General features: G+C 39.7%; 1 protein-coding gene across 1 annotated transcript in view; it reads left to right on the forward strand.

Moving 5' to 3' along the window:
* Positions 1-15,134, forward strand: part of zzef1 (zinc finger, ZZ-type with EF hand domain 1) — a 30,613-nt gene that overhangs the window by 1,237 nt on the left and 14,242 nt on the right. The window contains exons 2-34 of the mRNA XM_077547510.1: positions 116-260; positions 370-564; positions 2,199-2,382; positions 2,484-2,683; positions 3,107-3,317; positions 3,459-3,575; positions 4,944-5,122; positions 5,998-6,096; positions 6,190-6,281; positions 6,367-6,512; positions 6,914-7,019; positions 7,328-7,546; positions 7,632-7,723; positions 7,804-8,018; positions 8,103-8,236; positions 8,311-8,381; positions 8,463-8,577; positions 9,247-9,415; positions 9,549-9,670; positions 9,759-9,881; positions 10,987-11,156; positions 11,523-11,604; positions 11,713-11,914; positions 12,134-12,261; positions 12,358-12,598; positions 12,736-12,815; positions 12,918-13,008; positions 13,405-13,879; positions 13,962-14,126; positions 14,229-14,348; positions 14,441-14,602; positions 14,718-14,850; positions 14,943-15,081. Of these exons, the coding sequence (XP_077403636.1) occupies positions 116-260; positions 370-564; positions 2,199-2,382; positions 2,484-2,683; positions 3,107-3,317; positions 3,459-3,575; positions 4,944-5,122; positions 5,998-6,096; positions 6,190-6,281; positions 6,367-6,512; positions 6,914-7,019; positions 7,328-7,546; positions 7,632-7,723; positions 7,804-8,018; positions 8,103-8,236; positions 8,311-8,381; positions 8,463-8,577; positions 9,247-9,415; positions 9,549-9,670; positions 9,759-9,881; positions 10,987-11,156; positions 11,523-11,604; positions 11,713-11,914; positions 12,134-12,261; positions 12,358-12,598; positions 12,736-12,815; positions 12,918-13,008; positions 13,405-13,879; positions 13,962-14,126; positions 14,229-14,348; positions 14,441-14,602; positions 14,718-14,850; positions 14,943-15,081 (5,122 nt within the window). The remainder of the gene's footprint in view (positions 1-115; positions 261-369; positions 565-2,198; positions 2,383-2,483; positions 2,684-3,106; positions 3,318-3,458; positions 3,576-4,943; positions 5,123-5,997; positions 6,097-6,189; positions 6,282-6,366; positions 6,513-6,913; positions 7,020-7,327; positions 7,547-7,631; positions 7,724-7,803; positions 8,019-8,102; positions 8,237-8,310; positions 8,382-8,462; positions 8,578-9,246; positions 9,416-9,548; positions 9,671-9,758; positions 9,882-10,986; positions 11,157-11,522; positions 11,605-11,712; positions 11,915-12,133; positions 12,262-12,357; positions 12,599-12,735; positions 12,816-12,917; positions 13,009-13,404; positions 13,880-13,961; positions 14,127-14,228; positions 14,349-14,440; positions 14,603-14,717; positions 14,851-14,942; positions 15,082-15,134) is intronic.

Genomic DNA, 15,134 nt, shown 5'->3' on the forward strand with positions numbered 1-15,134 from the left:
TATGTTGTAATAACTTAAAAGCTATGGTTAGATTAGTTCTATTATGCACCTTACACTTTGTTGGCTCATGCATGATATAAATTGTCACAAAGTGCACTGTCTATCTCCGTCTTAGGCCTTTGGACAGTTTGATGCCGAGGGGGATGGGGTGGTGGATGTAGAGAGCATGCTGATTACTCTTAAGAACTCGAATGGCGCTAATCTACGGGGAGAGCTGAGTCATGTGATAAGGCAGCTACAGTCGTGCTCCCTAACCCCAGGTATGTGTTGCGTTTTACGCAATTAAACACAGTCAAGCTGTTCTTGAACACACATTTTATACCACCTGCATTTTCATTTGAATGCCTTTTGTGTGCGTGTTCTCTACAGGTTTTGTTGACATATTCTCCAAGACCAAAGACCATTTGGGGGCGCATGCCTTCAAGATCCTGAAATTTTTGCACAGGAATCATATTCCCAGCAGTGCGATCCCGTTCCCTATTTTAGACGGCTACAACAGTATTTGCACCATGAGGTCAAGTGTGGTCCAGGACTTCCTGGAGTTCCTCTTGCAACGGGAAAAAGGTGAACAGCACAATTTCATTCGATTTAGGTGTGAAATGACACGGAAAACAGGCTGGACATGGGACAGGAGGCCGGTCTAGGAGAACCTTGGTTTAAAATATTTTTTTAGCCCTTTAAAAGGCACTCATTTTAATGCTTGAAATTTTACATTTTCTAGCCTAGGAAATTATTATCAGATGTTATCAAATATGCTTCATGTGTGATTTGTTTCATAAAGAATAGCATGGTATGGTAATGTTTCCATACACTGTTTTCAAGTGTTGTGCAGGACAGCTTTCAGACCAGCCATTTGGTATGATTAAAGGGGAAGTCAACACAAAATATTCAGCATTCTGATTAATATTGATCCACTTGTTTTTATCCATCTCAGGAGGCCGCTATTTTGCCACTTGCTGTTGACTGACAGTAACATCACAGTTGCTCAGGTCACGATCAATCACATCCCAGCTTCATAAAAGAGGCGAGCTGTGATTGCTCTTTAACTGATCCCCGAGCTACTTTGAAGTCATTTTCAGTTGACAGCAAGTAGCAAATGGATAAAAATGGGTAGATTTTGCTGATTCAATCATATTCCAAAAACACAATGTTAATCAGAATGCTGTGTTTAGACTAGTGGGGCTTCATAGAAAATGTTGTAAATAATTTTTGTTGTTGACTTACCCTTTAACTCATTCACTGCCATAAAATTCATTTGAACTATTTCTATTAGTTTAACATTTTTTCCCCACTTTTGTTAACAAGAGTATAAAAACCTAGATTTTTTTAAATTGTACATTTAGAACAGATCTAAAATTTGTGATTGTGAGTTAACTAGCGAAGTCATACAATTAATTATGATTACAAATTTTAATCGCCTGACGCCCCAAATTTTTAATAATGTTTTCTTTTCTTTTTTTATTCATTCATTGCCATTGACGGCTATAGTCGTCCAAAATTCATTTTAACAATTTCTATTGGTTAACATTTTTTTCCCACTTTTGTTAACAAGAGTATAAAAACCTAGATTTTTTTTAATTGTACATTCAGAACAGATCTAAAATTTGTGATTGTGAGTTAACTAGTGAAGTCATGCAATTAATTATGATTACAAATTTTAATCGCCTGACGCCCCAAATTTTTAATAATGTTTTCTTTTCTTTTTTTATTCATTCATTGCCATTGACGGCTATAGTCGTCCAAAAGTCATTTTAACAATTTCTATTGGTTTAACATTTTTTTCCCACTTTTGTTAACAAGAGAATAAAAACCTAGATTTTTTTTAATTGTACATTTAGAACAGATCTAAAATTTGTGATTGTGAGTTAACTAGTGAAGTCATGCAATTAATTATGATTACAAATTTTAATCGCCTGACGCCCCAAATTTTTAATAATGTTTTCTTTTCTTTTTTTATTCATTCATTGCCATTGACGGCTATAGTCGTCCAAAATTCATTTGAACTATTTCTATTAGTTTAACATTTTTTTCCCCACTTTTGTTTAACAAGAGTGTGAAAACCTAGATTTGGAACAGAAATGTAATTTGTGATTAATCGTTAACTAGTGAAGTTATGCGATTAATTACAATTAAAAATGTTTTGTTAAAAATGTCGCCCCTAATTTTTAATATATATATATATATATTTATCTATTCAGATCTAGATATCCAGTACAGAGCAGAATTGGACCGTGATCCAGATGTGGACAAGGTGAAGGTGGTCACACAGTGCTACAGCACGATAGAAGCTTCATCCAACGTTGCTGATGTTTACAAGATGACAAACGGAGAAACGACATCTTTCTGGCAGTCTGACGGCAGCGCGCGTTCACACTGGATAAGGCAAGGGCCATTTGCTTTGAAATATGTGACAATTCCACATTTTCCGAATGGTTTTACTTGGCCTGTTTTGATGTTCAACGTTGTCTTCTTTGGGTTCTCAGATTAAAACTGAAACCGGATGTGGTTTTGCGGCGTCTGGCCGTTGCCGTGGCTGCCAACGACCACAGTTACATGCCTCAGCTGATCTCAGTAATGGTGGGCAAGAATCTCCATTCCTTGGACAAGATCAGAGACATCCGCATCCCCAGCAATGTGACAGGATACGTCGCACTCTTGGAGAATGCCAACATTACACACCCATGTGAGTCATCACCTGCCAGTTGGTTTCAATTCGTAATCATTTATTACCCTTTTAAAGAATTTAGTGTAGAGTGTTTTTGCTAAGAATGAAACCTCTGTTCTTAAGGGGTATTCTTTTTGACAAATGGCCACATAATCATGTGTTTTAATACGAGCAAGTTCAGTAAATACAGGATGGAGACAGAATGGAATGAGGTGGTTGTAAGCAAGAACAATCACGCGCTTATTAACACATATTTTGAACAGAGCTTTGCAGTGGCAGGCTCTTAATAGCCGTCTGAATTCACAACCCCGATCTCATGATCTGTTATGTGCCTGTAAATGATTCGCGAGCTAACGATCCAAAGATCTTTGGCCTATAGCAATTCAGCACAGCATTTTTTACACTGCCATGTTCCAACAATGTGTGTTCCTCAAACCCCAGACATTCAAATTAACATCAAGCGGTGCCTGAGCGATGGCTGTGACACACGGATTCATGGATTGAAGACACTGGGCTATCAGATTACGAAGAATAAAGAGGTGTCTGTCTCGGATGCTTCCGCCATCTGGTACCTTTCTCTCCTTACCTCCTTGGTCACTGCCTCAATGGAGACCAACCCTGCACTGGCTCAGACTGTACTTCAAAGCACTCAGTAAGTTGTTATTAAAAAAATAATAATAATAAGCGATTGGGCTATATCAGATGTAGAAGAAGCACTAAGCGAATCCGTTTTATTCATCAGCGGTCTGACCGATTTTAATCAAGTTATGTGGTTGTCGTTTTTACCCACCAGGAAAGCATTACAACACATGCCACCATTGTCCCTTATGCCATCATCCACCAAGTTCCCCAAGTTCTTCTCTTTGAACATCTTAGAGGAGGTGGATGCATTTCTCCTCAGGATAGCAGAGTAAGTAAGGCCCTGCTGGAATTTCCGTCATCACACGCACCCAACAAACACAGCCTCATCCAGCTGATAAAGCGGACTGCATCGCATGAGAGACAGGCGGAAATCAATACGGTGCCTTAGTGGGCTGATGACCCACTTTATCAATTGTACATATTGTTGTATCCCCCTGAAGTGCTCAGGAACGATCAGCAGCTTCATCCTGACAAAAAATGATCTCATCCAACATTACTATTAAAGCTTCTTTATTTTTTTTATTTATTATTTTATTTTTTTTATTTTTATTTTTTTTCTTGGAGAGCTCAGTATTGTTCATTCGATTTGACATGTCATCATTGCTCTCCTTTTTTTTTTTTTTTATTAATTTTATATATATATATATATATATATATATATATACTTTTTTTTTTGTATATGTGTGTGTATTCATCAGTTCACCTAAAACCTATTAAACTATTAAAGCTTCTTTAAAGTTCCATTGCATGATCCACGTCGGATGTGCTCTGGACGTTATTGGTCATTTAATTGACGCATAATTAGGGGAGAGACTCCACACCCAAAAAAATGAAGAAACCTGTTGGATTAAAGATAAAGCATATTCAACTGCCCTAATTCAACCTTTCTGAATTACCATTGATGACTCAGAACCTTCACATATGGTACACATACATAGTAGGAAAGAGTAAAATATCAGTATGCAGCACTTAATTTCTATAAATCTGCATACAGTAACATTTTCAAATGATCACTTCACTGATGAGCTGATTTTAGAGCAAGCCTGCGAGCTGCTCATGTGGTCTTTGGGGGCTACCTGGTGTGTCAGTAGGCGTCATGTTGGTGACCTCCGTTATCCAAGGTTATCCAAAATCAATAATCGTGCTGGTCCGTCACCATTTTTTCCCCCTTCCTTTGAACAGTCTTAAAGTGTTAAACGTATTAAATGTTAATATTGAGAAATATAAACATTGAAACTCTCAAATCTCCCGCACTTGACTTTTGAAAATACATGTAAAACAACAACAATAATAATAATGCTTTAATTCTGATAACCTGGGCATTGCAAAAGTGCAACAAAAGATTAAACACAAAGCAAAACAAATGCCCTGAATTTTTCATGCAATGCGTGCTTGATGAGTTCTTATGCAAAATATGCTGATTTGATGATGCGTGACCTCATGCATGACAAGCTTTGTGTGAATTTAGAGGAAAAAAATCAGTCAAACGTATAATGAAATTTACAACTTCATAAGGTTCCATTATGTTACTCTCAGCCTTTATCAATGCTTCATTCACCGCGTTCACTGTTGTTTTAAATGTTTACTATGATTTTTAGTGTGACTAAATGCCTGCCGTTTGTCATTTTGTTTGAAGTTGCTGTGTGAGTCCCGATGCAGAGCTGACCCTCCTCGCCTTCGCTCTGGCCAGAGGCAGCGTGGGGAAAGTGCTCCAAGCGCTTTCCTGCATCAGTGACCACTTGGAGACAGAATACAAGGCCTCCTCCCTCATCACGTCAATGGCTGCCGTTCGGCTACAACTCCAATATCGAAATGGTAACGTGTCTGGTCGGGTCTCTACCAAATTTAGAATACAGTATACTAATTAGAATTTTTTTCCCCCCCCTCCAATGCATTTCAATGGGCATCAATTTCATGTGGATTTTTGCTATTTATGGGCGGGGAATGCTGTCATTCATATATTAATCATTGCAACAGTGATGTGATTTTTCCGCTAATTCGCGGAATTCCGCTTTTGTTATCTCCCAAAAAAAAAATCGGAATTTTTATTTTTTAATTTTTATTTTTTTTAAGTAGTTCATTGTGTATGCACATGACTCCGACAGATAACATCTTCTGCTATAACAAAGACATTTGTGGTATGCTCTAATATGAGTTACTTTTCATTTGGTCATGATACAATTATTTGTTCATGAAATTTGAACTCTTCAACATTATTTATGTGTTAACTTAGTAATCACATTAGTTAGATATGATGATATTCTCAGTGATAGTTTTTAAAAGCAAAGGCAGTCCAATGTTTTTGAATATGACTGATTTTGAGTTGACTAAAACTGCCATTTTATATGGGATAGTTCAATATACATTGAAAATTTATGCTGTTGTTTTGTCTATTTCTTTGTCATGTGAGTGCATTGAAAGTACTTAAAAACACGGAAAACCCATGAGCTCCTGGACCTAGCTGTCTGGGTGCCGGCGGCCCCCAGACCCCCGGCTAAATTTTCAGATAATTTCACTTTGGTCAAATCACATCCCTGTTGCAAGTGTACAAAACTGTCCAAAAAAAAAAGGCAATTTTACCATGGCAATATATTCCAGTCCTTTTCAAAGCAGTTATACACAGCACATGCATCCTGGTGGAATCAACGTTTATGTTTTAATACCAACGGCGTCATTATGTGACATCGCAGGGAGACCCCTCCAGCTGCACTTACAGGCATGTGATGCAAAGAGTAAAGAGGAGAAATCAGGACCAGAAAATATGCTTACAGAATCCTCCACTGGTGATGGTAATAATTTAGCGAGAAAATATATATTTTTTTCTCTAATCTTGATATGACCGTCACACTTAAGTACAACTGCACGATTGATGCTCTCAATAGGTTTTCTCACTGAAAGTGGCAAGAAGAAAGCCAGCGTGATCCTGTCAACTGAGGACCAGAGCAACTTTCAAGTCACTCAGATGAAGATCAACGTGAGTATTATTACGGTAATGATCATCTCTCGAACATTAATAGGGAATTCATGCATAACCGTCTCCCTGTGGATTCGTGGATAAGGTGCGAAAAGGGGCCATTGGGGCGAAATGTGGCTTGGTGTTTGCCTACAAAGATGAGGAACCGTTTGATGCTGGGAAACATTTCAAGAGGTTCAAGAAGTATGATACGTGGGACTACAAAGACTACAAGGAATTTGTACAAGACAGGTACAAAGCACTTTTTCACATGCGTACAACAATGCATTACAGGTACAGTATTCAATTTTAGGGCTGATCTGATTGGATGCGTACGTGTTTGGAAGTGATGCCATGGAATATTGCCATCATTGTTTGACTATAATCTGAGAAAAAGACCAATATTAAAAGTTTTCAGATCTCCAATAACCAACTTACCATACATTTTGAGTGAATTTCAGTCTAATGAATGATAACACAGCCAATAATGGCATTGAAAATATGTGAAATGAAAATATTTCTTGATGCATTGGATGGTTGGTTTTCTCATAGAGTTCAGTCAGTAATGCAAAACAAGTCAGTATTTGTGTCAGGGCCCTGGCTGAGTGGTTTCAGTCAAACGCTGACACATCTTGTTGTCACTTGACCTGCAGTGTGAGGATTCCGGCACTGTCGGAGGATGAGCCGATTGGCTGGTTTGAGGTGGAAGACGACTGGAACGATGTGGAGATCAAGCTGCAGCAGTGTCGTGTTGCAAAGGTAAATTCCGTCTCCAGATCAAACTGGCAAGCTGACTAGCTTTTCTTGACACGCGCTTTACTTCCTTAAACGTTTGAACCATAACACTGTTTTATTTCAAATGTTACCTCAATGTGACATCACATCAGCACAACATAGTGTCATTCACCAGTGAATTTGAATAATTTGCTACACAAAAAAGGGAAATTGAAGTTCACGTAAGGAACGAATTGCATGCTGAAATTAGCCAAACTGAGCTACTTAGCGTAAACTGGACTTTTTAGACGAATTGCTTTCACCGTGTTTAACTCTTGTCCCTGTCTTCTCAGTTTCTGATGGTAAAGTTCCTGTGCACCAGGCAAGACGCCGCCGAGCGCCTCGGGGTGCAGTCCCTCAGCTTCAGTGGATACTCGTGTGCTGGAACTGAGAAGCTGCAAGAGCTTGACGAGCTTAGCTCTGCGGACGAGCACTGCAAAAAAGATACTGTCACCGGCATTTGTCTTCTGAACAAGACTTTGTTCTTCATTCAACAGCTCACACAAAATATGGTAATTAGAAGCAACAATAATGAGGGAATTGTACACAATTATCACCTAGTAATTACTGTCTTGAAAAAAACTTTTTCCCCTTTAGGACTCCTCTCACCTAAAGCTAAAGTGTCTTCTGGACTTCACTGGTCTTAACGTGGACCTCTTCTGGAGTTTTTACACTAAGTTGATGGAGATGTGAGTCGTAGCAGCCACTTAATATGACCACATTTCTTCTGCCTCAATCTCACTTAAGTATGCTTGTGCTTTTGTCTCAGTGAGGGCGAAGAGGTGTTGATGAGCAGAATTCATCTCCTCCAGTTGCTACAGAACTGTTTCTCTATGCTGCCCAATCCTTTGCCCTCCCCGGGCCCAGAGACGAGCGACACGACGGCTGACGGAGCCCCGGCAACAGATGGGCCATCCACATCCAGCGGTGCTGAGCCTGATTCTGTCAGGGCTGTACAGCAGCTCTACTCTCACCTCTGCAACAGTATGAACTACTGTATATACTCATGAACCTTTAACATCAATAACGGTTTGGGATTCCTGATAATATTGTAATCCCTTGTTTTAGTTATAAATGAGCCGGAGGGGGCGACATTTATGGAAAAAGCTTTGCACAAAGAGGCTGTGAAAGCTATTCTTAACGGGGCAGCTGTTTTCTTCCCTGATAAACACATTCGGCGGGACAAACTGTTCCACATGATGGTGTGTATACATATGTGCTCAGTAATTTTTTTAATTTTTTTTAAATGTGTTTATTGAATGTTTTTATTTTGCAGAAAAATATTACAGAAGAGGATCAGCCGCCATCTGTAAAAGTTACATTTGAGTCACTGTGTAATTACTTCAGGTAGGTATGCCGGTACTGTAAATATGTGAGCATGTCATATTGTCACAAATATGCACATTCAACACATTGTACTCCATGCAGTGATCTGGATCCAAGTGGCCTTCTTCTGCTCCCACCGAAAGGTGCTTCCTCTGACTTTGACGTCAGCCCAATTTTAGCGGTGATGGAGACACTTCTGCTAGTGGCAACACAAGAGGTGAGATCACTGACAGCTCTTTAACTCATTCACTGCCATTGACGGCTATAGATGTAAAAAAAAATTCATTTGAACTATTTCTATTATTTAACATTTTTCCCACTTTTGTTAACAAGAGTATGAAAACCTAGGAAATGTTTTTTATTGTACGTTTAGAACAGATATAAAATTTGTGATTAATTGTGAGTTAACTAGTGAAGTCATGCGATTAATTATGATTAAAAATTTGTAACGCCTGACGCCCCTAATTTTTAATTATCTTTTCTTTAAAAAAAGGAAAAGATTATATATATATATATATATAAATAAAAAAAACTAATTAAAAATACTTTTAAAAAAAGAAGAAAAAATTATTAAAAATTAGGGGCGTCAGGCGATTAAAGTTTTTCGTAATTAATGGCATCACTTCACTAGTTAACTCACGATTAATCATGAATTTTATATCTGTTCTAAATGTACAATATTTTTTTCTGGATTTTCATACTCAACAAAAAAACAAAAACAAATGAATGAGTTAATTATGGTGATGAAAAGACAAAAGAGTTTTACAGTGCAATCCTGTTTTTTAAGTTCCACAATTAGCAACAATCCTCTTTTTTTCAAGTCCTATGTCCCATTGTTAACCAGGCAGTGGTTCTTTAAAATAGCGCGTGTTGCTTTTATCTCAAGTGTGAAGTTATGATGTCGGAGTGCAGCGGCGCACCCAGTCGGCAGACAGTGTTGCTGTCCCTGTTCTGGGCTCTTCAAGGGAGCCTTCTCTCTTGGTGCTACCTCCAGCTCAAAGGAACCACCTCTACTGCTGTCACCATGGAGCTGGCCAGAATCATCCTATTAAAATGTAAGCCTTTTATCATATTCTATTTTTTTTATGCAATGACCTTAAGAGTATAAGATGATGATATTGAATGTGTTGATCTTTTTTTTTTTTTTTTTTTAAGTGTTTAATGTTGATTTCTTATTTCTCTCAACAGATGTGGATCAGTTCTTGACAAGTATCAAAAGTGTGCTTGGTTCCTTGCTGGATAGATACACTGGCGCCGAGATTACAGACAAATTAGGCAAATCTATCATTGCTACGGTCTTCAGACAGCTGGTATTGCCTTAATTAGATCATGATTTTGAATCGGATAGTTGTATTTGAGTTGACATTGCTGAATTGAATGCAACATTTGCTCTGGCAGCTTATTTTCCTCCTGGAACTTTGCTCTTTGGACATTCCTCACTGTCTGCTGCTCAAGAGCTTCTCTTCTCTGATTGAGCTCCTCAAAAATATGTCCAGTGGCACAGGCGACATTTTTTCAAAGGTTAGTGTAATCTGTGGCTTTCTTTTGAATGCATCGAACCTTTTTTTAATCACTTGTTAGCCTGGTTAAAGGGAGCATCACAAAAGCACATATCCTACATGTGACACAAAATGAAAGGCTATGTTCACACTGCAAGCAAATGCGACCCAGATCAGATTTTTTGCCCAAATTCGATCTGTATCTGACTCTTTTTTTTTTTTATGTCAGTCTGAACGGCTCAATTCCGATTTTTTTCATATGCCACCTGGGTCACTTTCATATGTGGTCCTAGATCGGATACGTATCCGAATTTTTGCAATGCGACCGCAGTCTGAAAGGCCAGGACGCATATATCCGACCTAGACGTCATCAAAAGTCCAATATGAGCGGGGACATTAAGCTTGATTTATGCTTGACGCATCCGCAATGTCCGGGAGACATCACGTACGTGAATCAGCAAAGTTGTTTCGAGTAACAGTTGTGACTTTATATTTGACTTTGATTTCATCCCACTTGAAACATGAAGTATAAAGATGACATTTGTGGTGGTGATATTAATAATTTAGAAACGCAGACGGCTCATTTATTACGCCGGCAATGACGTGACATTATCGTTAGGGATATAAAAAAAAAAAATTAAAAGGAGAGGTCTCCGTGAGATGAGGCGCTCAAACAGGCTTGCCTCATTTTCACAAAATATTATTTCTACCTCCTCCTGCATCACTCCTCTGTAGATATAAGATGGTAAAAATATGAGCCCCGACAACTTATAAAAGTCCGTGGCCCTGACATGCTGGACCATACGTATTTACTTCCGCAAACACAGCTTTGTGAGTGACGTTGTATTTTCTTCTGCGCCTGCGGGGGTCACTTTGGAGTGCAGTGTGAACGTAGCTTTTTAAAATACATACAGCCTCCAAATACAAAAAATTTGGGAGGTCAAAAAATGCTTTTGTGGTAAGCATACAATGAAAAAGCCATTACAATTGCACCATAGCCTTTTATACATTCCTCGTTGTTATTGATATATAGACTATATACGAGAGGTACAGTATGCATTGTCAAGTTGAAAACAAAAAAACATCAGAAGGACATTAATGTTAATCACTTACCATGATATTGTTAGGTGGACCAAGAGTGCTGGCACCAACCCCAACAGCCAGTGGTGCTGCGGACCTGGACAATGGAGTCGTCTCACAACTATGAAGATAGCCGTCACGAGACCAGCATCTTCGCCTACCCTGGTGCCACGTCGTTTGAAGTAGTGTTCGATGAACGCTGTGAGACAGAAAAAAGGTACCAGAAAATGGATGTGATTAAATTGAATTTCTGTACATTTCACTCTCTCACACACAGACAGTCCACATTTTTGACTGAAAAAGTAGCCCGCACCGTTAAGAATGGGCTGATATAAGATTCTGACGGTTTACTGTGTAAACACCTTTAAAATACAGATCTAAACTGGCCTTTAAAAAAAAAAAAAAGTAAATAAAAACAGCAATTTTTTTCCACATTCTAATTTATTTTTTATAAAATATAGACCAGTATTAATTTAGCGTTTTTTGTAACATTGATGTAAAAAAAACAACAACTATGAATAATCGTCAAATCGTCGTTTTCAGCCCATGCCTCCCCACATCTATATTCTTTTGATTTCCATAGGTATGACTACCTGGAATTCACTGACTCCAGAGGTGGAAAGGTCCGCTACGACATGAAGGTTGGAAGTGAGAAGTGGCCAAAGGTAGAAATTAAACCATTTTACCATATGATGCCTTCTTATAAGAACTGTACCTTTTACATATGTTGCCCCTCTCTCTCTCTCTCGCTCGCTCGCTCGCTCGCTCGCTAGAAGGTAACATTTGACACAGGCCCTCAGCTTCAGTTCCTCTTCCACTCGGATAGCAGCAATAACGAGTGGGGTTACAAGTTCACCGTAACAGCCATGGGTCTGCCAGACGTCACCATTTCATGGATGTCTGACCTGCAGCTGCTTGTGGCTCGACTGATGGGGCGTCTCGCCTTCAGAACTCTTGCACTGAAATCACCTCATGGTGAGAGTGTTCTTCACAACTGTTATCTCAAACTGTGGTTCTGATTGACTTCTCGTCCTGACTGTCTTGTCTTTCAATGTCTGTCCCATCATTTTTTTGTCCATTTGAACCTGCCAGTCACCAGGTTTACTGCATATAGTATATTGACTGGTAGTATATGTATAGGGAGTTTTCAGATTATTGATGATGCTTATTATCACAATTCCTCTGTTTCTTCAGCGATACGCTCTGTGAAAGAGCTTCCACCCTGGAAAGTGTCTCATGTTCAGTCTTCACCCTTATGGAAACCAATTCTCCGACATGGGTTGTGTGAGTCAAGGGACACAGGTCCGATCAAAACAGTTCAGGTATGCTAAAGTATTCTGAATCCAGTCGTGTTCAATTTGATTGTCATGTTTTAATCCGAGCACATTTCATTTTATGTTGTCTTATTTGTATGTTAGATTAGGAAGTATAATCTCGATGATGTAACGAGGCTCCTGGAGAACTTTGCCCGATGGAACCCTTCCCAGGAATCAACAGACAGCAGAACAGAGCTGATGAGAAACCTCGTGCAGTCCTGTAAAAAACAGGCAATGAGGAATGAATTAGCCACCGGGTCAATGGCAGACCATGCTGTGAATGCCATTTGGGCTGTCATGGTCTACCACACACCAGGCCTTATCCATGCCCTCAAGACCTATGGTAATTCTTGTTTATTACGCGCTTTAACAGCATAATCTCCTTGTTATTTTTATTTTTTTTTACATAGTATAACGTAGTACGAGTTAATCATTATAGTATCTGTCTCACTTTTTTCTGTTTTATGATTTCATGTATAGTCAATCAAGAATGCAAGTCCTGTCTAAATGAGGACTTCGTGCAGGTGTATTCACTGGCAGACGGCATCAGAACTTGGATGGTAAGCGTCACAGGATCCTCGACTCCTGATGAATTGCTCGCGACTTTACAGTGTACGCGATCGCACACGTAAGCTTAAGTTGCGGCTCCTGTTTTCTGCTAGTTGGAGATGAAGCAGAGATATATTGTTGGCAAAATGAATGCTCCCGATGAGAAAGAAGGAGGCACCGACGAGGTCACAATAGAGTCCTTAGGTGAGGATCTCTGGTTATCTCTTTGACTGCCAAAAACGTTAAATAACGTTAAGTAAAATCCTATGGAGGAGTGCCAAAGACGTTAAAAGACGTTTGTTTCAAAACAGAGGTGAAACTAAGCATTTTCTATTGTTGATTACTGAAAAACGGAATAAGGTAGAAACAAACTTTTTTTTTCTGATGAAAGATGAGAGTCCAATCTTTCATTTGGTAGTATGTGTGTTTCCATAGTCCAAACACAACATTTTCTGTGGACCTTGAAAGATCAGTCAAAAGGCTTAAATCGGCTGGCACCCACAGCATCCCTTTTCTGAAAACGTCTGGCAGTCAAAGAGTTATTCTTGTCTTTGATCATTGTATCGTTTGTCTAATGTGAAATCATTTCTTCCTCTGTAGCTGAGATGTGCATTGAGAAGTGCCTCCTGCTCTTCCGATTTTCCGCTTGTGGTATGCCATGCCCCGACGGTGATTCTTCCAAAGCTGCAGAGGGCAGCGGCGCTCTTCTTCACTGTCCAAGTTCCGTCTCAGAAGACGATTTCCAGGCTATCTCCTCACTTGAACATTCCACAGGATCGACACAGGAGACTATTGAAGCCAAACCAGTTCCGAGCCAATCCTCCAATGTCCTAAACCACTCCTGTGTGCACTGCAAGTCGGACAACAAAGGCTCCACGGAAAGCCTCTCTTCCTGGGGCAGTCCAGCCTCCCCTTCTGCATTAACTCATAAAGCCCCGTTCAGTCGGGCACGGCTACGCCTCCTGTCTTGCCGTTCGATGGAAGAACCCCGCACGTCCTCTTCTATCAAGGATCGCTACCCAATTCTCAAGCACATACTCAACTTCATAAAGGACAACGCCCTCACAACAGCAAAGTGCGTGGCAGTCAATCTCTCGTTGTATTAATTATCTCATTCAGCTGTTAGACATGCCTTTTTTTTTTTTTTTGTCCTATAGTGTCCTGCAGACATTGTCGCTGAACAAAGCTCAGGCCATTAGTGTTTGCAAAGTCCTGGAGCTAGTTCAAGAGTGTTTGCGTTCCCTGGGAAAGCCACACCTCTTTCAAGCCCCTTGCGTCCTGTTCCTACAAGAGCTGTTGACATGTCAGAAAGACTTCACCAGGTACACACTTGGAGAAAAAAAAAATGCAATAACAGTAAACATTAGTATTTCAGTGGCTGATATAAAAGTCAAGAGGTGTTTAATGAAATTGTTCTTTTTCAGCTATTTCTCTCAGTTGTCAGACAGCGGGCGAGAGCTAGGGGAGCAAGTGCGACGTTCCTACCATCAGTTGGTGCTCATTCTGGTTGAAGCAGTGCAAGGATTCACTTGTCTCAATGACAAGTATGTATATTTTTCCATTTCCATTGCGACTAGCGAGAAACTGGTTGCAGCACACAGGTTTGTATAACCTTATCTTTGTCACTCCTCCCCAGAGCTCTTCTTCCAGCCCTGTCTTGCGTGCAAACCTGCTTGTTGCACCTTCTAGACTTGAACTGGGATGTGCACGACATTCCCCTCTTCTTGAACATCAAGCTGCCCGAACTCTTACTCAGCATGTCCCAGGAGAACATTAGTGTTCATGACGTTGCTGTCAGGTAAAAAAAATTGAGCCATGGTAGAATAGATTTTCCTAATTATCAGTACGAAATATATATCAGAGGTTTTACGTCAATGTTAAATTATTCTGTGGTATTCTGTGTACATTTTTAGTCAGTGGACAGATGAGGATGAAGTTGAAGACTACAAGAAGAACCAGGAGTGGATGGATGAGTGCATGGATGGCATGTTTGAAAAGTGGTATGATCACATTGAGGAAGAGGACTTTATGAATGACAGACGAAAGGTACATGAAAATTCAAGTCCAAAAAGAGTGTGATTCAAGTTTAGCAATTTTGAAAAGTCATTTAAAATTGCTGTTTTTTTTACCCCCCGCAGATGCACATGTTCATTGCACGTTATTGTAACCTGCTCAATGTTGTGATTTCCTGTGACGGCTGTGAAAGGATGGCGCTTTGGCACCGCTACCGGTGTCTGCAGTGCATGGATATGGACCTCTGCAAGACGTGCTTTCTCAGTAAGATACTCCCCACTATTTACAACTCAACGACCGGTAGTTCAATTTAAAGA

This window comes from Vanacampus margaritifer, chromosome 16 (genome assembly GCF_051991255.1).
Source record: "Vanacampus margaritifer isolate UIUO_Vmar chromosome 16, RoL_Vmar_1.0, whole genome shotgun sequence".
Classification (NCBI taxonomy): domain Eukaryota; kingdom Metazoa; phylum Chordata; class Actinopteri; order Syngnathiformes; family Syngnathidae; genus Vanacampus; species Vanacampus margaritifer.